The sequence below is a fragment of the Rhineura floridana genome, chromosome 3 (assembly GCF_030035675.1).
Source record: "Rhineura floridana isolate rRhiFlo1 chromosome 3, rRhiFlo1.hap2, whole genome shotgun sequence".
Lineage (NCBI taxonomy): Eukaryota > Metazoa > Chordata > Lepidosauria > Squamata > Rhineuridae > Rhineura > Rhineura floridana.
This window is the reverse complement of record NC_084482.1, coordinates 45,071,663-45,096,205: the sequence shown is the minus strand read 5'-3', so window position 1 is coordinate 45,096,205 and position 24,543 is coordinate 45,071,663. Positions and strand designations below refer to the sequence as shown.

The 24,543-nt window shown below is 43.5% G+C and overlaps 1 protein-coding gene across 1 annotated transcript in view; it reads right to left on the bottom strand.

The window, feature by feature from the left end:
• Window positions 1-24,543, bottom strand: part of LOC133379759 (ATP-binding cassette sub-family A member 10-like) — a 114,175-nt gene that overhangs the window by 24,397 nt on the left and 65,235 nt on the right. The window contains exons 4-7 of the mRNA XM_061615629.1: window positions 8,872-8,988; window positions 7,532-7,615; window positions 4,790-4,881; window positions 2,741-2,864 (exon numbers count right to left, since the gene is read on the bottom strand). Coding sequence (XP_061471613.1) covers window positions 2,741-2,864; window positions 4,790-4,881; window positions 7,532-7,615; window positions 8,872-8,988 — 417 coding nt within the window. The remainder of the gene's footprint in view (window positions 1-2,740; window positions 2,865-4,789; window positions 4,882-7,531; window positions 7,616-8,871; window positions 8,989-24,543) is intronic.

Sequence of the window (24,543 nt, the reverse complement as noted above, 5' to 3'; positions counted from 1 at the left end):
CCTTCAGACAGAAACATAGGAAGTTGCCTTAGACCACACAGTCTTTGTCCATCTACTCTTCAAGGTCTCAGGCAGACGGTTTCCACATCCTCCACCTGAATATTAGGGCCGGTTTACACAGTGACTTACTGTGAGATTGGTGCTACTTGCATCCCCATTTAATTTGCATGGTTCACATGATGTTGCAGGCAAAAAGAAGCTAGGAAGCAGTTTTTCTCTTTCAATCTGCATTAAACCAATCCGGGGATTATGTGAAAAGTGAAGGAAAAACCGTCTCCACTTCACAACGTTACTCCATGTATGCACTTTGCTTCGATGTTTTTTGCTGGGTGGGTGAATCTTTACTTTCAGAAACTCCCCTTTCTCTGCCCACTAAACTCTCCATGAATTCCATTTTGTTTCCAGTGGCTTCACCAGCCACTTCTGCCTCCCTCTCTGTCCTCCTACATCAAAGTTTGTTAAAACCTTCCTTTCCTCTCTCCCCACTCTAATCAGTATCATGTCAATTGCACCCCCATGCACTGTGCTTCAGCTGGGAGAGGTGTGCAATTAACAAGAAACAATGAAACTTACAAACAAAACCATCTCCCCTCTCTAATCAGTATTCTGTCAATTGCACCCCAAAACTGTCAGGTTTCAGCAGGGAGAGGCATGCAATTGACAAGAAATACTGATCAAAAAACCCCTTTCCCTTCTCTGTTAGCAATAGCGATACACCGGAGGGAGTAAACATGTAAATTTGGGGGAGGGGGCACCCCAATTCTTCCCAGAGGAATGCTGACTAGTGTGAACGGAAAACAGCGGATTTGAAGGTAGGAAGTGTGAACCTTGCAAATCTATCACTATGGCAAAAGCTGCATTTTTACTACATCTCTTAGCTCCCGTGTGAATCAGCCCTTAGTTGAAGAGGCCAAAGATCGAAGCTGGAACCTTCCTGTATTGATCTCTTATCAATGAACTACAGTCCCACTCCAAAGTGCATACATAGTCAGATAGTTGTACCTGTACCAGCACCAGTCACACACATTACCATGTAAACAACCCAGTTACCAGAAATGCTGCATACGGAGAAATCAAACAAAGATGGAGGCAGAAAAGACGTGGCTTCAAGAACTGCATTTTTATTACTGCAGAATTATGCTAAGATAGACAGCATGCCACCAGGCTGTCTTGCCATTAGTATATTATACTGTAATAAGCAATGGGGTTTTGTAGCCGTCGGTGAACCCTAGGGCAACAAGGGATCTAATGGGATGTTGAGATATAGGGTGTTTTCACACTGTACTTTATTCCGTTATTCTGACAATTTATTTCCTGTTAATTTGTGCATACAATTTGAGCTTTCACATGACATAACGGGTAGCTCCGGAATTCTGGTGGAATGTAGTGGAAGTTTAGAGCTAAATTCCACAATAAATGATACCTGAACAATTCCGATAGCAAGGCCGGGACATGGAAGATTGCAGGAGTTTTGCGCTACTGCCGCTGCTCATGTGACAGGCATCCCAGCATGCAGTGTGTTCCCACCCTTACCAACTGCCACCGCTGCGCCTCCCAGCCGATCCCAGCTGCTCCTGGAGAGCAGCCTATGCTGCTGCTGCTTAACCAGAGCCTCTGCTGCTGTGCTGGCCCACCTCTCAGCTGATCGCGATCACGATCATGCCTCCTTCAAACCCCCCCACGCACCGAAAGAACAGGCGTCAAACCGGTAGGTGAAGACCTGTGTGAAAGACTGTTTCGCAAAATGCCGGTATAACAGGTACTGCAGTGTGAAAGGGATTTTTGAAATCTGGAATGAAGCGCTACCTTTTTAATCCGTTAAACTAGCGCTATTAGCCCCATGTGTGAAAGCAGCCATAGTCCATCTATTGAAGTAAGTTTCTCAGCAATAGAAGGTGGGGATAGAATGTGTTCCAACTGCTATTACATTTGGGGTCAGGCATTTCCATTCCTAGTAATTCTGTAGAATTTGTTCCTCTTAGGTTTTCCAGTTCATTTGACTCTACATCCTTTTTTAACATATAGAGAAAAAATGCAATCCTTCCTTGTCCTGTTAAGCAAGGATAGATGCTGATTCCTTTTGGTACCAGTCACTCACATTTTCTCACATTGGCTTGGAGTCTTCTGGCATTAACTTAAACTATACATCACATCCTTCTGCAAATGTCCTTTTTCTATGCAGTTTCTCATGTGACTCTGGTTTCTTGAAACAAGCTGCATGCTAGCTGCCAGATTCTACCCTTTCTCTATTTTGAGAACTTGAAGGATTTACACCATCATATTTCAAGGGATGAAACATCCTGAATTGATGCTGCTCAGGTCCTGTCAATGTTCTCCCATAACTTATTTTAAAAGTTGCTCTGTTGTTGGGTTTTTAAAAAAAATACAATCAAAAGTCTGGTTTTGCTGTAGGTCAGTTATAGTCCATCTCTTTTGGACACACTCATCTCGTCCCAAAATGTTTCACAGGGCCTAATAAATGGAAATCCTGCTTCCCAATATGGCTATCTCATTCCCATACAGAGCTCTGCCTATCTAAGTGGCCTTGCATGTAGGACAGGTAGCATTTCTGAACATGTTATCTTGGAGGCCTCGGACAATCACTGTGCCTCAGTACTTTTGCAAAGCCTTTTTAAGCAAGTACTTGTGCAGTGCCAACGCTGTCAACACTAAAAACAAGCATCAGATCAAGCTTTTTAAAAAAATTTAAAATGAGAAAAGCTCGCCAGTTATGTTTTACCTCTTCCTGATTTGCAGAGGCCAATGCACTCTGAACTCTTGCCCTTTCCTCTTGAACGTCTCTGTCATCATCTTCATTGGGCTCTTCAGGATTCTGATGACTGTTCTTTCTCCGCGGAGAAATCCTACAAGTCAAAGACACCACAAAGAGTTTAAAAGCGCTGCATACCAAAGAATAAATGTAGTTTTCAACTAAGAAAACAGTGAGTGGCCCATGATAAAACTAGAATGCAAACTAATATGTAAACTAACAACTCAGAAAAAGTTCACCTTAGAAACATAGGAAGCTGCCTTATTCTAGGTTGTAGCCAGTTAAACCATAGTTTGTGTGGAATGACTTCCACAAGAGCAACAGAACTTCCCCTTACTCTCATTCCCATGTGTACCCCCCCAAATACACATTGGGGGGAGAGGAAGTTCCATTGCACTCATGGATATCATTCACACCACTTAGAGATTTTTTAAAATATTAAGCAGTATGTAAATGTTTGAAAATAAATAAATAAAATATATGACATCAGGCATGGGAAGACTCACCATAGCTAAAATGAAAAACAAGTGGGAGCAATCTCTAAATGCACTTCAAAGTCTTCCTTTGAATCACTTGCTTGAATTCAAGTTGGCAATGCCAAGGATCTTTCTTTGCAGGCATACCTCAAGCAGCACCCAGCAAGGAAAAATGTTCCTTGGCATTGCCAGCAAGCTCTGTTTCTTTTGCTTCCAAACTAGGGTTTGCTGTTGCTCATTGTTAGAGTATCTGCCTGGTATCTTGAGTCAGGGGTGGGAAAATCTCCCATCTGAAATGCAGTAGAGCTGCTGTCAGTCAATGTGGACAACAATGAGCTAGATGGACCAAGGGTCTGACTTGATATCAGGTAGTTTCCTACAGAGTTCCCTTACAAAAATTACAAAATCTGCTTTTGTGGATAAGTGTGATGTCACTTTTTGGGCTAGGCAATAATATCTGGATAATGAATAGCTGTTTGTATATCCTTATTATTCATGGTTGTTATTCTGCCTGCAAGAATCCTTGGAGTCTACCTAAATCCACCTACTTTTTGACGACTGCTGTTAGAAACCTGTGAGCTTAGGTGAACTAACATTCAACATATAAGGACTCTGAGTAGATATGAATAAAGGGAGAAAGCAAGAACACCTGACCCTGTGCATTCACAAGAAAGAGGGCCAGCCTTACTGGTATCAAATCCAAATCCTCAGATTTTTGGGTGAGGAACCTTGGCTCTAGGCCCAAGGGTAGTTTTACTACCTACTCCTAGGCCCATCCTTGTCACCACATTAACTGTAGCTAGGGAATTCTGTCCGGGTCACCATCAGCTCCAGCCTTGAGGCATGGAGCCTGTGATCTGGGCAATCCTCAAGAAGGGCTCCTGTTTCCACCAGTTGGCCTTGAAGCTTTGATGAACAGGTCTGAGAAACCCCCCCCTTTCACCTTCTAGAAGGTGCCCCAAGGTTCTCACCAATTATTCCATTTACCCCATTTTTCCTAACCCCACTCTGACCATGCCAAAACAACCTTTTAACCTCACCCAACCACCAATTTACAATCCAGTATGATGCAGGCAAAAAACCTCCCCGGTCAAAATGACAAAGGAAAGTAAAATGTCTGTGAGGCCCCATAGTACCAATCAGCTAAGCCCACACTGAAAAGGACATGGGTGGGAGGGTGCGTGCCACTGAAACCCACAATCAGCAGGAGAATGGACTGGGTGCAAGAGCCAGCCAATCAGGCAGCTCTGCACATCACCCACAGCTGACTAAACATCTGCACCCAGCACCAAGGATAATGCCCCATCAAAGTTGGAGCCAGGTGCAAAAGGTGAGAAACCATCCCCACAGCAAAGCTGGGGGAGGGAACCAGAAGCGCAGTTCCTAAGAGCAGAAATGGGGAAATTGGTTAAAAACAAAAAGAGTAGAACCTGTGAATATAAAAGTGCTATATGTGTTTGGAAGACATTATTTCATAAGGAAAGCAGGAAAACCTGCATTATTAAACTTGTTGGCATATGCATGTTCATGTATGCATACTAACCTAAAGACAGGATCTCTTCTCATAACTGGATTGCTGTATTTCATCACCAGATAGCGAAGTAAAAAAGTAAAAACTACACTGTGAAAGTAAGGCTAAATAAAAGAACAGAAACAGCCAATCATGTTCAAGAAGTGCACACATAATCAATTTAATTTAATATATTTAGACTGCAATGCTATGCATAATTGCCTGCATAAATGTCTCATTGAATTTGTTGGTACTTGCTTCTGAGTAGGCATGCATAGGATTGTGCTTGGTTTCATTCAACTATAGTCAGGGAACAAATAATTTGGTGTAAAAGTTAGGGCCATACTGGACATTACTTTCAATATGTTGCTGGCAGCTGTATCTAGATTTCAAAAATTTGAAAACAGGTGTGCAGGCGAGTTTTTCATTAGGGCTGCAGTACTATGGGACGCAGGGTTTAATTCTTTCAATGAACATCATCATCCCCCCAAAACATCATTCCCCACTTTATAATTAGCATAAGGAAAAAAGCTTCCATTGGCACTAAAACATACACAAAAGGTACATGTTGTACAGTCTTCCTTGTGATTTCAACAGAGGATGTAGTGCTTTATAACTTCTGTATTTTCCATTCAATTGGCCTGACAGTGTCTGGCATTCTCCTGGCCCTCCGAAGGTTCAGACCTGCCAGATTTAGTACAAAAGGCCCTATTTTACAGACAATAGGAAACTGATACTGTGAGAATCTTCTGAGTGAAACTTCTCACAGCACCAGTCACCTAACAGGAGGCAAAGGTTGGGAGAGTGCGTTAAGATCTGACAGTTTCAGTTCTCTAAGTTTCTCATTTTTCCAATCTTAAATTCAGTTCTCTGCATTTCTGCAGCAATTTGTGGTTTTTTTCATTAAAAAATCTCACAAAAATTCTCCAGCACTTTAGTGCAAATTTTTCCTAATAAGCACATTTTTGTAGGCAGCTTTGACTAACGTACACAATTTTGCAAGTAATTTATCATTGTACAATGCATTCCTGTATGTTATTTTCACTCATTTATTCATTTTTATGCACACTTTCCCTTAACATATGCATTTTTGTAAACATTGGTAGATGATCTGCATTGCAAAATTCAAATGAGTGCGAATTTTGAAGGATTCTTGTATTTTGGTTCTCATATTGTTTTGGAAAGTGCAAATTGTACAGATTCATCTTGAAATGCAAATTGAATTGAATTTCTTGCCCATTCCTAGTTAAGACTGACTCTAGGTGCATCTCTGTCACACACACACACTGTGCTCCTTTATTTGGGATCTGGAGATATTTCTGCCTCCATCCCCTAAATCCCTGCCAAAAAGTTACATCTTCAGATTTCTCCTGATCTGGATTTCAGGAACTGTGAGCAGAGTTTCACTAAAGAGTTCCACTTCAGCCACTTACACTCCTTCAAAGGTCATCCCTGTGGTAAGGGGACCCTCCAGAAATTGTTCTTTATACAGGGGGCTATAGCCGTGTGGCAGGAGAAAACAGCAGATATAGTCTCTTCCACCTGTACAAAGCCTTTGTTGAATTACAAACTGAGGATCAGGGCTATTATTGGGATATTGCATTCAACGTTCAGTTTGATTGTATTCAACCTCATCTGGTCACCTCACCTCAAAAATGATATTGTAGAGTTGGACAAGGTTCAGAAAAGGGCAACCAGAACAATCAAGGGGATGGAACAACCCTCGTATGAGAAAACATGGGACTTCTTCATTTAGAGAAAAGGTGAGTCAGAGGCGACATGATAGAAATGTATAAAATTATGCATGACATGGAGAAAGTGCCTAGAGAAACGTTTTTGTTTCTCTCATAACACTAGAACTTGTGGACATTCAATGGTGCTGAAAGTTGGAAGATTTAGGACAGACAAAAGGAAGTACTTTTTCACACAGTGCAGAGCTAAACTATGGAATTCACTCCCTCAAGAGGCAGTGATGGCCAGCAAATTTAAAAGAGGATTAGACAAATGGAGGATAAGGATATCAGTGGCTACTAGCCATGATGGCTGTGCTCTGCCACCCTAGTCAGAGGCAGTATGCTTCTGAAAACCAGTTGCCGGAAGCTGCAGGAGTAGAGAGTGCTCTTGCAGTCAGGTCCTGTTTGTGGGCTTCCCATGGGCATCTGGTTGGCCATTGTGAGAACAGGATACTGGACTCGATGGCATGATCCAAAGGGCTCTAATGTTCTTGTAATATGTTAGACATTCAGATTTTACTATCCAATGACACTAACTTCCCTTTCTTTTTTTTCATGACAACAAGTTTATGAAGCAAGCTAGAATTTCAGTATTTTTGTTGAGGAACAAGGGTATGGTCAAAGTAACACTGCAAGTCCAGATATGAGCTGCGCTTTTTGCCAGTGACTCCCAGTACCCAAAACTGGGTACTGTATATACTGGAGTATATACTGGAGAGAAGCAGTTCTATTTATCAGCATGGTAAGTTCTATTTAACAGCATGGTAAGTGTTGTATGACCACAGTTTTATTGCTCACCACAAAAAAAACCCATAAACTTTTGGAACAGCTGAGTGGTGGGAGGTAAATTTCCTATGTTCTTTTGAGAAATGATTTCCAACAACAACAAAAACAATGTGACAGTGAAACTCACTGCTGCACTGAAAGATGATAGTATATTTATTACTCACGTTATTTTAGCTACTTTGAAATTGCTGATAGCAAAATCATCAATGCATTGTTTAAATTTTTTTTTATAAATATTGATGTATTCTTCTCTTACCGCAAAGGAAGACACCAAGAGCTGTTTCAGATATTCAGCCGTCATAACATCATGTTCTTCATTACGAACATACTCACTCATTGACTATAAAAAAAGGAGGTGCTGAAGTAGATTGTTCCCTCTAATACTGAATATAGGTAATGCCCATATCTTCTGTATCACTTTGAAAGTGAAATGAAGCCACCCAAATCTAAGCAGTTTCTGTATACTCTGGGAAATTGCCAGGTATACATAAGAATTTTTTTAAAATGGCCTGTGAGTTTCTAAGACCTATATAATGTTGAGTGTGTCTCTTTTTAGGAGAAAGGAATAATGGGGATCCTTCAGTGAGGCAGTAGCAGATTTGTATTGTGAGGTTAAAAAAAAACCCCACTCTCCTCTCACACTTGAAGGGCAGATTTCAAAGCGAAGGAAAGGAAAAAGGACACTTTCCTCCTTTCTCAGTCCCATCCCCATTAGGTTTAGGACAGGGATGGGAACCTGTGATTCTCTTCCTACACCATCAGCCATACTGACTGGGGGTGATGGGAGTTGAGTCCAACAACATCTGAAGAACTATAGATTCCCTAGACCTAGTTCGGGGCTTCAAACCTGAGCATTTTAATAATTGGTGCAGCTAAGGCTGGACCTTGGGGCTGAAATCTGTGGCTCCACAGCCCAAGGAGCCACAAATGATGAGCCAGAGAGTGGCAGATAATGGGGGCAGCAGAAAACAGGTCCCACATCAGCACATGGGCTGACATGGGCATGCTGGGGTCCACTGGAGCTAATGCTGGTCACTGCAGCATCTTTTCTTCTTATTTTTGACTAAGGGTTGTTGTGTCCCTGCACACTTCCCTCTGCTCAGAGCTCGCCAAGTCCACCTCTCCCCTCCCCTTAGACCTTCTCCTGCCCCTCCTGCCCATACTGCTTGCCTCAAACCAACAATGCTGTTCCAGCCTCAGCAGCAGAGGGCAAGGAAGAGGGAAATAGCAAGCAGCAGCAGAGCAGGACTGTTGTTGCCCTGAGGCATTTCCCAAATTAGGAGTTCCCTTTTCTCATTAAAAAGAAATAGAATCGTATTATACCATCTTCATCACAAACAGTGCTATGCATTAGAACCTGCACTGTGATGGTGGAAAGGAGTTAGGGGGTGGCCCTAATACATCACCTCTGTGCTAGCTCTCAGTAATAACAAGGCCAACATTGCTTCAAAGGCAAGTAAAGACAGGATTAAAGATTAAAGATCAGGAGAGTGAACTTTTATAGTTGTGATGGCCAAAACCCAAGCTATTTTTTGCTCCACTATCAGGATGCAGTTCCATAGGAATAAGCTGTTGATAAATGTGCTGTTAACTTACAATTGTGAAGGAAATTAAAAAACCCATTACTGGATATATAGGAAGAAAAAAAGTCAGCAAATATCCGCTAAAAGTTGAGTAGGTGATAAAATGGATAATGATGACTATCGCAATCACCTGAAATGAAACAAGATAAAGTATCTTAAAATTTTTAAACAGAATAAACTTCTCCCAGTTTCCTTTTCTATAAAGCCTGTGGCGTAACTCTTTAATTACCATCCCCAACTGAGACAAAACCAGTGTAAGTGTAACTGTGTTTTTTCATATTTTGGGAGTAAAACACCAATGCTTGTAACAAGTAACATGAACCAGTGGGGGGGGGTGATAGAGAGAAAGGCAACCTATTTTCCATTCTTGATTCTTTCTTCAGTTACTACCTGGTGTTTGTTTTTCTCACACTTTACTTCCTTCCTTTCTAGCTAGCTAGTGTTAGTGTGCGCGCAAGTGTTAGCCTCATGACTCTATAATGGCCACATGGGTGTATTCAGAATGGGTTTATTTCACAGGAGTAATAAGCCTTCTTCCAACCACTAGGTTTTACTAGAGTATTAATTTCTGCACTTCGCTCCTATTATACAGCCAGGAGAGTGGCTGTATACTATAGTTAGCGGGGATTTTTCACATTCTGCAATGTTAAATGGAAAATATTCCCCCATGCCATTCTGAGGCTTCCCATAAGCTCATTTCAAATCAAAACCTTAGAAAACGTATAGTTCTGAACTCAGAAACGCTTGCTTAACAACCCTGTCAATTTTCATGGCGATACACAAAACAGTCAGAGAGAATCGAGAGTTCAAAGTCTAAAAAGAGAGAAAAAAACTCAGAGCCCTTTTGGACTTCTTTCTGCCAGAGTTCTCATAATCTGTTGAAATCCATTAAAAATCAGCCATGTTGACAGAGTACCTGTAATCCTAATACTGACCTTGCCCCATACTCTGACCTTCATCTACTGCAGTTTAAAAGTTAAAAAAATGCCTGGTTGATTTTTAATTAATTTAAGAAATTTTGGCTGGAAGCCTATTATAACATGGGGCATGCTCGTAAGGACCAACTGTCAGTGTTCTAAAAGCCTCACAGCTGCTGGGCTTGGCTAATCAGGGGGCCACACCCACACCAGACTTGATTTCACTTGAGACAGTCATGGCTTCCCTCAGAGAATCCTGGGAAGTGTAGTTTGTGAAGGGTGCTGAGAGGAGACTCCTATTCCTCTGAGAGAATGGTTTAACAGTCAGCCACTCTGATTAAAGGTCTGTGAGAGAAACAGGGCGTCTCCTAGCAACCCTCAGCACCCTTCACTAACTACACTTCCCAGGATTCTTTGAGAGAAGTCATGATTGACTTTGAGCCATGGCTTTGAGAGAAGCTATGATAAATTGTTTTAAAAGATGTGTTTTTAAATTTGTATATTTGTTTTTAATGTTTTTAGTTATTGTAAACCGCCCAGAGAGCTTCGGCTATGGGGCGGTATATAAATACACTAAATAAATAGATAAATAAATAATGATTGTCCAAAGTGTAATAGAGGCCTGGTGTGGATGTGGCCAGGGACAGCTTTGTTTTAAATTTGGGTGGGAGGTAGCGTTGCCAGGTTCAGGGCCTGAGACTGATCCTGTATCTTTAGGAGAAGAGAAAGTCAGCCAAGTGCTGGTGTTCTTGCAACATTGTAATGGGAAAAACCACAAGGTAGAATTGTCCCTTCCCCCTGCCCAACTGTGAAAGATACAGAAGACGTCTTGGTTGGCAGGCCCAGCCTGGTCAGTTTTACCTGTCCTAATCATGATTGCATAGGAGTATATCCAATTCAACTCAATAATCATACAAATGATCAGACCTGCCTTTTCCCTCCTTCCCCTTTCCTCTCCCTTTCTCCTCCCCTCTTCCTTCTTCCTCCTTCCCTGCCCACTCCAGCCCTCCGTCCCTCCCCCCCAGTCAGTTTTACCTATCCTAAGCATGATTGCACGGGAGTAAATCCCACTGAACTCTATAAACATGCAAACGACCACATCTGTCCTTCTCCCCTCCCCCTCCTGCCTGCTCCCATCCCAGTCCTCCCCTCTCCCTTTCCACCCCTCCCTCCCTCCTCCTCCTCCTCCCTTCCCCATCCCCTGTGGTCAGTTTCACCTATCCTAAGCATGATTGCCATGTGTGTGTGTAAATCCCACTTAACTCAATAAGCATGAAAATGATCAATCCATTCTCAGCAAACTTGCACAGGATCCCATTTCTTACCTCCTGGATTAAAAAGCAGGGAAATTCACTAATAGGCAAAAAACCTTGCGGTTTAAGAATGTACCTAAAGCCCACAGATATTTCTACCAAACTTTAAAAAACAGGGAAATTGGGCAGCTATAGTGAATGCACCAGGGGAGCAGGAGACCTGAACTCCTCTCTGAGATATTGTACTGCCCTACAAAGTTGTCAAAATGCAAACACAATTTGGATTGGTCTTTCACAGTCCAATCCACTTGCTGTGTAGCTTGGAAGAACCCTAACCCTTTGTTAAAATAAGTATGTATCTGGTGGCTTAGTAGCTGACATGGGCAGGGGAGGGAGGGTCTCTTTGCATGCCCATAGTCAACTCTCCTTGCTTATCATATCCTGTGTGACTCCCCAACTCACCACCCCATCCCACCCTGAGTCCAGCGTCAGAGGCTGGCTACCATAGGGAGCTGCCCCACCACTGGTGCCTGGCCTGGGGCCCTTGTATAAAACCCCAAATATTCTGGCTGCTAATAAAACCAACATTCAAAACATTCAAATTAATAAAACCAACAATGAGTTAAAAACAGATTTAAAAACATAATAGCTTCTACATGCCTGGATAGGCTTGCCTAAACAAAAATGATTTTAGCAGGTGCTGAAAAGAGGCGTCTACCTAATGTCAATAGGCAAGGAGTTCCAAAGCATAGGCGCTGCCACTTTACAGGACTGATTTCTTACAAGAGCAGAACAAGTACTATGTGGCACCCATAACATGGAAAGCACAGCTTGAACTTCGCCTGGTAGCAAATCAGCAACCAATGCAGATTTCAGAGCAGAGGTATTATGTGCTGATAGGATCTCACTCATGTCGGAAATCATGCTGCAGCATTCTGCATTAACTGACTGGCTGCCAGGATTTTTTTAGTTTTGGTTTTCGGTTATGAATCCTGACTCGAGCCCACCCCTGTGACATCACTCGGGCCCGCCCCTAAAATCTCAGGGTTTGGGATGCTTCTGACCTGGCAACCCTATTTAAGAACATAAGAACATAAGAAGAGCCTGCTGGATCAGGCCAGTGACCCATCTAGTCCAGCATCCTGTTCTCACAGTGGCCAACCAGGTGCCTGGGGCAAGCCCACAAGCAGGACCCGAGTGCAAGAACACTCCCCCCTCCTGAGGCTTCTGGCAACTGGTTTTCAGAAGCATGCTGCCTCTGACTAGGGTGGCAGAGCACAGCCATCATGGCTAGTAGCCATTGATAGCCCTGTCCTCCATGAATTTTGTCTAATCTTCTTTTAAAGCCATCCAAGCTGGTGGCCATTACTGCATCTTGTGGGAGCAAATTCCATAGCTTAACTATGCGCCGAGTAAAGAAGTACTTCCTTTTGTCTGTCCTGAATCTTCCAACATTCAGCTTCTTTGAATGTCCACGAGTTCTAGTATTATGAGAGAGGGAGAAGAACTTTTCTCTATCCACTTTCTCAATGCCATGCATAATTTTATACACTTATCATGTCTCCTCTGACCCGCCTTTTCTCTAAACTAAAAAGCCCCAAATGCTGCAACCTTTCCTCATAAGGGAGTCGCTCCATCCCCTTGATCATTCTGGTTGCCATCTTCTGAACCTTTTCCAACTCTAGAATATCCTTTTTGAGATGAGGCGACCAGAACTGTACACAGTATTCCAAATGCGGCCGCACCATAGATTTATACAACGGCATGATGATATCGGCTGTTTTATTTTCAATACCTTTCCTAATTATCGCTAGCATGGAATTTTCCTTTTTCACAGCTGCCGCACACTGTGTCAACATTTTCATCGTGCTGTCCACTACAACCCCGAGGTCTCTCTCCTGGTCGGTCACCGCCAGTTCAGACCCCATGAGTGTATATGTGAAATTCAGATTTTTTGCTCCAATATGCATAATTTTACACTTGTTTATATTGAATTGCATTTGCCATTTTTCCGCCCATTCACTCAGTTTGGAGAGGTCTTTTTGGAGTTCTTCGCAATCCCTTTTTGTTTTAACAACCCTGAACAATTTAGTGTCGTCAGCAAACTTGGCCACTTCACTGCTCACTGCTAATTCTAGGTCATTAATGAACAAGTTGAAAAGGACAGGTCCCAATACTGATCCTTGAGGGACTCCACTTTCTCCATATATCTCCAGGGGGTGGAGGGATCCTTGTAGTGGGTGATTCGATCATTAGGAACATAGACAGTGGGGTGTGTGATGGGCGTGTAGACCGCAAGGTGTTTTGCCTGCCTGGTGCGAAGGTTGCGGATATCGCCCGTCATTTAGATAGTTTGGTAGACAGTGCTGGGAAGGAATCAGTGGTTGTGGTGCACGTTGGCACCAACAACATGGGGAAATGCAGCCGTGAGGTCCTGGAAGCAAAATTTAGGTTGCTAGGTAGGATGCTGAAAGCCAGGACCTCCAAGGTGGCTTTCTCTGAAATGCTACCAGTTCCACGCGCAGGACTAGCCAGACAGGCCCAGCTTCGCAGTCTCAATGCGTGGATGAGACGATGGTGTCGGGTGGAAGGGTTTGGATTTGTTAGGCACTGGGGAACATTTTGGGACAAGCCGGGCCTGTACAAAAGGGACAGGCTCCACTTGAACCAGAATGGAACCAGACTGCTGGCACTTAAATTTAAAAAGGTGGCAGAGCAGCTTTTAAACTGACTGAGGGGGGAAACCCGACAGGAGCTGAGAAAGGTCCGGTTCGGAATTAACCTCCCCCCTGGGATAAAAACCAAAGAAATGATGAAATTTTAAAAGGGGTAGGCCTAGAAGTAGGCATTGTGAGAGCAGGGGCACAGGATATAAATTCAGAAGAGCAAAATTACCACAGGCCTAACCACAAGTGCCAAAGACACTTGAAGACAGACACTGCTTACAAGTGCCTGTACGCTAATGCTAGGAGCCTGCGAACCAAGATGGGAGAACTGGAGTGCTTGGTCTTAGAAGAGAGCATTGATATAGTGAGCATAACGGAGACCTGGTGGAATGGAGAAAACCAGTGGGATATGGTTATCCCTGGATATAAACTATATCGGAAGGACAGGGAAGGACGTATTGGTGGCGGAGTCGCTCTATACGTGAAAGAAGGCATTGAATCCAGCAAGCTCGAAACCCCAAAAGAGGCAGACTCCTCCACAGAATCGTTGTGGGTGGTGATACCATGCCCCAGGAGGGACTTAATACTGGGAACGATCTATCGTCCCCCTGATCAAAATGCTCAGGGAGACCTGGAGATGAGATATGAAATTGAGGAAGCATCCAAACTAGGAAATGTGGTAGTAATGGGTGACTTCAACTACCCGGACATAGACTGGCTGCATATGTGTTCCAGTCATGACGAAGGAGCAAAGTTTCTAGATATTCTAAATGACTATTCCCTAGACCAGTTGGTCATGGAACCAACCAGAGGGACAGCAACCCTGGACTTAATCCTCAGTGGGGACCGGGACCTGGTGCAAGATGTAAGTGTTGTTGAACCGATTGGGAGCAGTGACCACAGTGCTATTAAATTAAACATACATGTAACTGGCCAATTGCCAAGAAAATCCAACACGGTCACATTTGACTTCAAAAGAGGAAACTTCACAAAAATGAGGGGATTGGTAAAAAGAAAGCTGAAAAACAAAGTCCAGAGGGTCACATCACTCGAAAATGCTTGGAAGTTGTTTAAAAACACTATATTAGAAGCTCAACTGGAGTGCATACCGCAGATCAGAAAAGGTACCGCCAGGGCCAAGAAGATGCCAGCATGGTTAACGAGCAAAGTCAAGGAAGCTCTTAGAGGCAAAAAGTCTTCCTTCAAAAAATGGAAGTCTTGTCCAAATGAAGAAAATAAAAAAGAACACAAACTCTGGCAAAAGAAATGCAAGAAGACAATAAGGGATGCTAAAAAAGAATTTGAGGAGCACATTGGTAAGAACATAAAAACCAACAACAAAAAATTCTATAAATACATTCAAAGCAGGAGACCATCTAGGGAGACAATTGGACCCTTGGATGATAAGGGAGTCAAAGGTGTACTAAAGAACGATAAGGAGATTGCAGAGAAGCTAAATGAATTCTTTGCATCCGTCTTCACAGTGGAAGATATAGGGCAGATCCCTGAACCTGAACTAACATTTGCAGGAAGGGATTCTGAGGAACTGAGACAAATAGTGGTAACGAGAGAGGAAGTTCTAAGCTTAATGGACAATATAAAAACTGACAAATCACCGGGCCCAGATGGCATCCACCCAAGAGTTCTCAAAGAACTCAAATGTGAAATTGCTGATCTGCTAACTAAAATATGTAACTTGTCCCTTGGGTCCTCCTCCGTGCCTGAGGACTGGAAAGTGGCAAATGTAACACCAATCTTCAAAAAGGGATCCAGAGGGGATCCCGGAAATTACAGGCCAGTTAGCTTAACTTCTGTCCCTGGAAAACTGGTAGAAAGTATTATTAAAGCTAGATTAACTAAGCACATAGAAGAACAAGCCTTGCTGAAGCAGAGCCAGCATGGCTTCTGCAAGGGAAAGTCCTGTCTCAGTAACCTATTAGAATTCTTTGAGAGTGTCAACAAGCATATAGATAGAGGTGATCCAGTGGACATAGTGTACTTAGACTTTCAAAAAGCGTTTGACAAGGTACCTCACCAAAGGCTTCTGAGGAAGCTTAGCAGTCATGGAATAAGAGGAGAGGTCCTCTTGTGGATAAGAAATTGGTTAAGAAGCAGAAAGCAGAGAGTAGGAATAAACGGACAGTTCTCCCAATGGAGGGCTGTAGAAAGTGGAGTCCCTCAAGGATCGGTATTGGGACCTGTACTTTTCAACTTGTTCATTAATGACCTAGAATTAGGAGTGAGCAGTGAAGTGGCCAAGTTTGCTGATGACACTAAATTGTTCAGGGTTGTTAAAACAAAAAGGGATTGCAAAGAGCTCCAAAAAGACCTCTCCAAACTGAGTGAATGGGCGGAAAAAAGGCAAATGCAATTCAATATAAACAAGTGTAAAATTATGCATATTGGAGCAAAAAATCTTAATTTCACATATACGCTCATGGGGTCTGAACTGGCGGTGACCGACCAGGAGAGAGACCTCGGGGTTGTAGTGGACAGCACGATGAAAATGTCGACCCAGTGTGCGGCAGCTGTGAAAAAGGAAAATTCCATGCTAGCGATAATTAGGAAAGGTATTGAAAATAAAACAGCCGATATCATAATGCCATTGTATAAATCTATGGTGCGGCCGCATTTGGAATACTGTGTACAGTTCTGGTCGCCTCATCTCAAAAAGGATATTATCGAGTTGGAAAAGGTTCAGAAGATGGCAACCAGAATGATCAAGGGGATGGAGCGACTCCCTTACGAGGAAAGGTTGCAGCATTTGGGGCTTTTTAGTTTAGAGAAAAGGCGGGTCAGAGGAGACATGATAGAAGTGTATAAAATTATGCATGGCATTGAGAAAGTGGATAGAGAAAAGTTCTTCTCCCTCTCTCATAATACTAGAACTCGTGGACATTCAAAGAAGCTGAATGTTGGAAGATTCAGGACAGACAAAAGGAAGTACTTCTTTACTCAGCGCATAGTTAAACTATGGAATTTGCTCCCACAAGATGCAGTAATGGCCACCAGCTTGGACGGCTTTAAAAGAAGATTAGACAAATTCATGGAGGACAGGGCTATCAATGGCTACTAGCCATGATGGCTGTGCTCTGCCACCCTAGTCAGAGGCAGCATGCTTCTGAAAACCAGTTGCCGGAAGCCTCAGGAGGGGAGAGTGTTCTTGCACTCGGGTCCAGCTTGCGGGCTTCCTCCAGGCACCTGGTTGGCCACTGTGAGAACAGGATGCTGGACTAGATGGGCCACTGGCCTGATCCAGCAGGCTCTTCTTATGTTCTTATGTTCTACAGCCCTCCATTGGGAGAACTGTCCATTTATTCCTACTCTCTGCTTTCTGCTTCTTAACCAATTTCTTATCCACGAGAGGACCTCTCCTCTTATTCCATGACTGCTAAGCTTCCTCAGAAGCCTTTGGTGAGGTACCTTGTCAAACGCTTTTTGAAAGTCTAAGTACACTATGTCCACTGGATCACCTCTATCTATATGCTTGTTGACACTCTCAAAGAATTCTAATAGGTTACTGAGACAGGACTTTCCCTTGCAGAAGCCATGCTGGCTCTGCTTCAGCAAAGCTTGTTCTTCTATGTGCTTAGTTAATCTAGCTTTAATAATACTTTCTACCAGTTTTCCAGGGACAGAAGTTAAGCTAACTGGCCTGTAATTTCCGGGATCCCCTCTGGATCCCTTTTTGAAGATTGGCGTTACGTTTGCCACTTTCCAGTCCTCAGGCACGGAGGAGGACCCAAGGGACAAGTTACATATTTTAGTTAACAGATCAGCAATTTCACATTTGAGTTCTTTGAGAACTCTTGGGTGGATGCCATCCGGGCCCGGTGATTTGTCAGTTTTTATATTGTCCATTAAGCCTAGAACTTCCTCTCTCGTTACCACTATTTGTCTCAGTTCCTCAGAATCCCTTCCTGCAAATGTTAGTTCAGGTTCAGGGATCTGCCCTATATCTTCCACTGTGAAGACGGATGCAAATAATTCATTTAGCTTCTCTGCAATCTCCTTATCGTTCTTTAGTACACCTTTGACTCCCTTATCATCCAAGGGTCCAGTTGCCTCCCTAGATGGTCTTCTGCTTTGAATGTATTTATAGAATTTTTTGTTGTTGGTTTTTATGTTCTTACCAATGTGCTTCTCAAATTCTTTTTTAGCATCCCTTATTGTCTTCTTACATTTCTTTTGCCAGAGTTTGTGTTCTTTTTTATTTTCTTCATTCAGACAAGACTTCCATTTTCTGAAGGAAGACTTTTTGCCTCTAAGAGCTTCCTTGACTTTGCTCGTTAACCATGCTGGCATCTTCTTGGCCCTGGTGGTACTTTTTCTGATCTGCGGTATACACTCCAGTAGTGCTTCTAATATAGTGTTTTTAAACAACTTCCAAGCATTTTCGAGTGATGTGACCCTCTGGACTTTGTTTTTCAGCTTTCTTTTTACCAATCCCCTCATTTTTGTGAAGTTTCCTCTTTTGAAGTCAAATGTGACCGTGTTGGATTTTCTAAGCAATTGGCCATTTACATATTTGGGATAGTCAAGACCACGGTGACTACAGGTGGAAGGTGACCAAAATAAAGACCTCAGTAAATAAAAAAGGTACCTGAGAGAAGAGGAAAGACTTCAAGTAAAGTGCTCTTGACAAGCTGTGAGTGAACTGGGAGTGCAGTTAGAGGGATAATTGGGTGAGGTTACTATACTGGGAACGTTGGAAAGTGTCTGGGGTTGTGAGTGGGGGAAGGGGTTGTAAAGTGCCTGAGGGAGTGAAATTACTAGGGCCCACCACTAATATCTCAGGGTTTGGGATACTTCTGCCCTGGCAACCCCAGTTGAAAATGATGGCAGCTGGTTTGATAAAAAAGCACCAGGGCCATATTTCTTCATAAAGAGAAGGCTGTTTTGTAGGATGTAAAGGTCTAGGCCACCACATCCTGTTAAAGAGACTTCTGTTTTTCTGTGATATTTGCAGGGTACTTAAGAGTTCTTTTATAATTTTAATTGATGTGTGGTTCCATTTACCTTATGGTTACAAGACGAATGACAGTGGTATGTGTCTTTTGCTTTCCTTTAAGTACTATGCAACCTCCATGGCTGCCTGTGCTTCCTGATCTTAAAAAGCCCAGTGGGAGGAATTGCCTCATGAAATCTTCACTAGGGTTTAACTGAAAGCTGGGGAAGCTGGCAAAAGTGCCTGAGATTGGTGTTTTCACTGATTTCAAGTACTTGAAGCACTCTTCAAGTACTTCAAAGGTTGTCACACAGAGGAGGGCCAGGACCTCTTCTCAATCATCCCAGAGTGTAGGACACAGAATAACAGGCTTAAGTTGCAGGAAGCCAGATTTTAACTGAACATCAGGAAAAACTACCTAACCATTAGAGCAGTACAACAATGGGGCCAATTACCTAAGGTGTCATGAACCACTGCCAAATATGACGACTGGATCCTTTTCACACAAATGATAGTGGCTTTCGCTGACACTGATATATATATCCTGGCAAGAGCTGAGCAAACCAACAACAACCCTGTAAGGTAGGTAGACTGCCACCCCCCATTAATCTGGTTACACACTCTGGGCCAAGGGGAAACCCAAAGTGCCAGAAATAAACCTTCTCCCCTAACCGAATCAGAGCCTCAACCGGCGGGACCACCACCCGCCCTTCCCCAATGCAGTACAGAGAGACAGAAGGAGGGGATGAAAGCTGAAGGAAGCACTCCAGGTCTCCAGGCTGCTCTCGCTAACTCCCTTTCAGGGAAAGCTCTCAGACACCCACCCTTCCTTGGAAGAAGGCTGTGAGAACCTTGCGTCAGGGTGAGTTGCTGCCACCATTATCACCACCATGGGTGTGGAGGTATGCAGGCCTAGCCCTCAGGCGCTGACTTTCTGGGACACAGAGGAGGCCGAGCTGCTGGGCACCAACACCCAGGGCTCTGAGTCTGAGGTCCGAATTTGAGTTTACCGACTTCACCCTGCCCAGCTAGACTTGGATGCTGCCTGAAGCGGGGGGTGATGTGGACAGCAGCAGAAGCAGTGGAGGAGGAGGCAGAAGTTCCATGCAAGGAACCCCTGGATTCCCCAGAGGGGCAGTGGGGTTCCCTCTGTTGCCTCGCCGGGGCAGCTGGACACCCAAGAAAATCAGGACATTCCCCTCCCAACAACAAACATATGAAACTATAGACCTGGTTGCAAATGCAATTCAGCTGGCTTTGAGGATATTGGAATTTAACACAGAAAATGCAGTTACTTGTACCACGGATAAAGCCACCATTAAGAGCTACTATATGTATTGTTATTTAACTTTTGCAATTGTATTTTGTATTCTTTTATTGATGCATTTTTATATTGTATTCTATATTTGTGTTTTTTGTAAGCCGCCTTGAGGGCCTTTGGCCAAAAGATGGGAAATAAATAAATAAATAAATAAATAATAGACCTGCCAAGGATTCCAACAGACAAGAGCCAAAGGTGCACTCCTTGCCTCGGAGGCTTAGGCAAAATATCCAATTATATGGTAGTCTGTGGTCAAGGTACTGGATTCAGGGCCCACTACCCCTTCAATGAACACACGCTGGTAAATAAGAAGTAGCTTTATGAAATAAAATATAAGTGCACAAATATAGCAGCAAATTGGTTCCTTAAAACCCACACTTCTGAGGGCCAGGTAAAATACAGAGAGTTAGGGTCATAGACAAAAATAACAAAACTGTCTAGCCTAGTCTATACTAAGAAACAGATAAGCAGCAAAATAACCATGGTTCCACATCTCCCCAGAGATATATAGCCTGGGTAGCGGGAGGTAAGATGGAACCTCAACATCAGCTAACACCATCACATTGAGGAACAAAGGCTAAGGTTTGAATCCTTATGGAAAAATTCCCAGCAACAGCCAGGAATTAATTAGCCAATCAGGGGGCTTTCAGATGATGAAATACTTCTGGAGTTTTCGCACCTAATGGTCACATACTTCCCAAACCTTCCCAGGCCTGTGGCCTTGATGTACCAGTCTCTGCTGATAAGCAGGTGTTCTTGCTTGGGCCTAACTAACTAGCTTCAGCTGTGAAAACTGCAAAGTCATTGCCTTCACAGAGGCCCCATTTTGAGCAAGATGTTTCCCTCAGAATTCAGGCTTTCTTGACATAGGGAGGTGGTGGGCTCTCCAACACTGGAGGCCTTCAAGAGATAGTTGGACAGCCACCTGTCAGGTATGCTTTAAGTTGGATTCCTGCATTGAGCAGGGGTTTGGACTTGATGGCCTTACAGCCCCCTTCAAATCCTACTATTTTATGATTCCATGGATTTATTTACAGGAAGTCCTTTCTTTTACAGTAGAGCCCTACTTATACGGTAGGTTAGGGATCAGACCCCTGCCAGAAGGCGAAAACCGCCAAAAAGTGGAACATCGATGAGCTGTAGTGCAGGGAGGTCCAGCTGACAACACTTGGCTCCTGAAGCTCCCTGCGCAACAGCTGATTGATGTTCCGCTTTTCCGTGCATCACCCTCTCCTCCCCACTCACTCGCTCACTCACCCTCATTATGGTGGGAGAGTAGTGCTCCCCTTGCGCGGCAGGCTCCCTGCTGTGGATTGCAGGGAGGGAGCTGCCCACCCGCGCCTGCTCATTCTTCCTCTGCCGCCTCCCTCGCTCATCCCCCCTTGCCTGCTTGCCCTCCCCCTGCCTGTTTGCTCACTCGCTCACTCACTTCCACTGCCTCCCTCGATCATCCCTTGCCCGCTCGCCCTTCCCCCTGCCTGTTCACTCACTCACTCGCTTGCTCACCCTCCACTGCCTCCCTCGATCATCTCCCCTTGTCCGCTCACCCTCCCCCCTGCCTGCTCGCTCACTCGCTACTGCCACCTCCCTGGCTCATCCTCCCCCTTGCCCATTCACCCTCCCCCCTGCTGGCTCCCTCAGTAATCCCCCCTGCCCACTCACCCTCCCACTGCCCCACTGCTCACTAGCTCACTCAGTGCACATACATTGCTTACCTTAAAATTTTAGAGTGTAAAATGGCGCCAGATGCTCTTCTCGGATTCAGCTGCTGAAAGAGTCATCAGAGCTTGGAAACGTTCCTTGTTTCAACTACAACTCCCATCAGCCCAACTGTAGTTTAAAAAAGGAACATTTCCAAGCTCTGACGATGTGCTCAGGGCATCGGGCGCCATCTATTTGTGCACTCAGCGTCTCTCTTTTCTAAGCTCTTCGCGTCATGCTGCAAAATCACAAAATCACCGCAAAAACAAAACAAGCGCCAAACATATGGAACATGGATACAATTCAAAACCGCCGCATTAGCGAAGTGCTGAGAAGCAAAGCGCCGGAAAGTGGGGCCCTACTGTACCTTTATGAGTAAAAAAATCCACTCATTTCTTTAAAATATAAAGACTTTACTTAAAAAACAGCAACAATGAGCAGCTGTCTGGAGCACAGCAGAAAGCCTCCCTGGCTTACTATGCTTACTTATAGGAAAGTCCAGCCCACAATGTCACCAGGTTTTCAGGAAGTGTGCAGATCATTAGAGAAATTATTTGTAAAATGAAAGATGGAATGCACACAAACTCCCCTTGGTGAGCAAAAAGTAAGGTAACTGCAAAAAAAAAAATCACACAAATTTATCTCACCTTTGTTAATTTTCAAATGCAATTTCTTTTCTTATTAATTGACAGAGAATAGTTGGGGGGAGGCAGGAAAAAACCACTGCACTAGTTTGAAGCTCATGTTCTGAATATTGCATAGTATGCCATGCTGTACACTAGTCACACATAAAATATCACTATTCATGCTCCTTTCTGCTGAACACTTGATCCAGCACTTGATCATTTCACACTGAAGCATCCCTTCTCCCATGTATTTTTTTCTTTAATGGACAGATTATGAATATAAAGATATCAGCACATCAGTGCTCTAGTCATATGCTTACCAAGATGAAGATGAATGACCAAAAACTGCTAGAATGCCATTTTTTTGCGAAATATGAAGGCAATTACATATATGAATAACACCACTGATATACTGTAGCCAAACAGAAATGACACCTGTTAGAAAGAAGATGCATGTTAACAGAGAGCTAATGTTCAGAGCCATTCACTTTTAAGTGGCAAATATGTGTAATGTTTAACATTAACAATTGTACTCATATCAGCGTTACTCAAGTAGTCTAACATTAGAAATGATTGTTAATTATTGTGAATACCAGTGTCTGGAGGATACCTGGGAACTAATTTACATGACCAAACTGACAAAAGGTTGGCTGAGTGAAACTGGCCTGAGGTTAGCACATAGAGATGTAGTCATGTGATTGTTTCACTAGACATACTGTGAGTAGCTGCATATATTACAGAGCTGTCTACCCCATGACCTTTTAAGACCAGAGAGAAACCACCTGCAGACATCCTAGCAAGATTTGAAAGGTATGAATAAGCAGAGTGGGTGGAGAACAGCACAGACAGCATGAAACTGATGGTTAAGGGATTTGACTAAATGAGAGTTGGGGTTTGTTTTGTTTTGTTGCTGGAAGCAATTTAGGTATGGTCAAAGTGCATAATTTCCTTCTTTGTTTGAATTTACAGGATTACCTCTCCACCCTTTTTTGGTATTACTCAAAGCCTGCTTTGTTGTTATAGAGTTGATCTGCTGGCTGGAGGGATCTCTAAGGAATAAACGTCTATTTTATGCTTTTAATAATATTTTCATGTATGATGTTTTATAGATGTTTTGAGCTGCTGCAAGCTTGAGAAAGATGGTATGAAAATGTTTTAAATAAATGAATTAAATAGTGCATCCTGAAGAATATTTTGGTTGCAAAGAGAGCTTCAACTGTTCCCGTTACCACCTTCAGTCCCCATGGAATCATCTGTGATCAAGGGGTGGCAGCGATGATCCAATTCATGTGACACCATCCATGCCAAGGGGTTCATGGAACAAACTGGGTCTACCCCATTTATCAGATCAACCTGTGTGCCACAGCTTGTCACGATGGTTCCAAATTGGTTCCAGACAGGGCCCGTTGCAACATTTGGTAAGTACCACTGTGTTCCACAATCCATTACTCCCTCTCAAATACTGGACTGGCTGTGAAGCACAGAGAGAAGAATGAGGATTCTTGTCTTTTTCAACCTGAGGCCCTGTTTGGGTCATATGGTCACCTTTTGTGCAATGCTGGGCTATTTATGAGCTATTATCCCCCTCCCCAATAGACCCCAAGTGATGATCTGTCAAATCCATCAGTCAAACTTGGAATACAAATCAATTTGATAGGGAGGGGACAACTCTTGCATGACCCTCTGCCCTCTGTGATCCCAATACCTTTCCTTGCCATTGATGGAACACAGCGTTGACTGGGTCTCGCTAACTGCCTCATTCCCTTTTTCGGGACTCTGCCTTTCAGTTCATGGACCAGTGGGTACCATTGATGTCGGTGGACTTTGCTCCAGCCTTATATAGAGGGAGTCTCTCTCTCCTATTTAAGCTTGTCCAGTACAATTCCAACTTACCAGCAGCTGAGTCACCCATTACAGCTGGACTTGAAGTATTCATGTCAGTGGGGAACATGACACTGTAGTACTCTGACCTCCAGGCCCTATCATAGTCTCTAATCTCTCCTTTTTTTGTTCTCAGAGATCTGCAGTGCTTTAAAGAATAGGTGATATGAAAGAACAAAGAAAGCCAGAGCATTCCAGGCTTAATTCTAGTTCTAATTCACAAATCAGTGCAACTCTGCTGGTGGCCTATCTATCAAAACAAGGCAGGACAGGTTCTCTCTCTCATGATGAGATGTGTGATAAAAAAAATATTTTGCATAGCGCTGCCTAGTGGGGTGAGCAGGAGAAGCAACCCATCCAAAGATCTGTTCC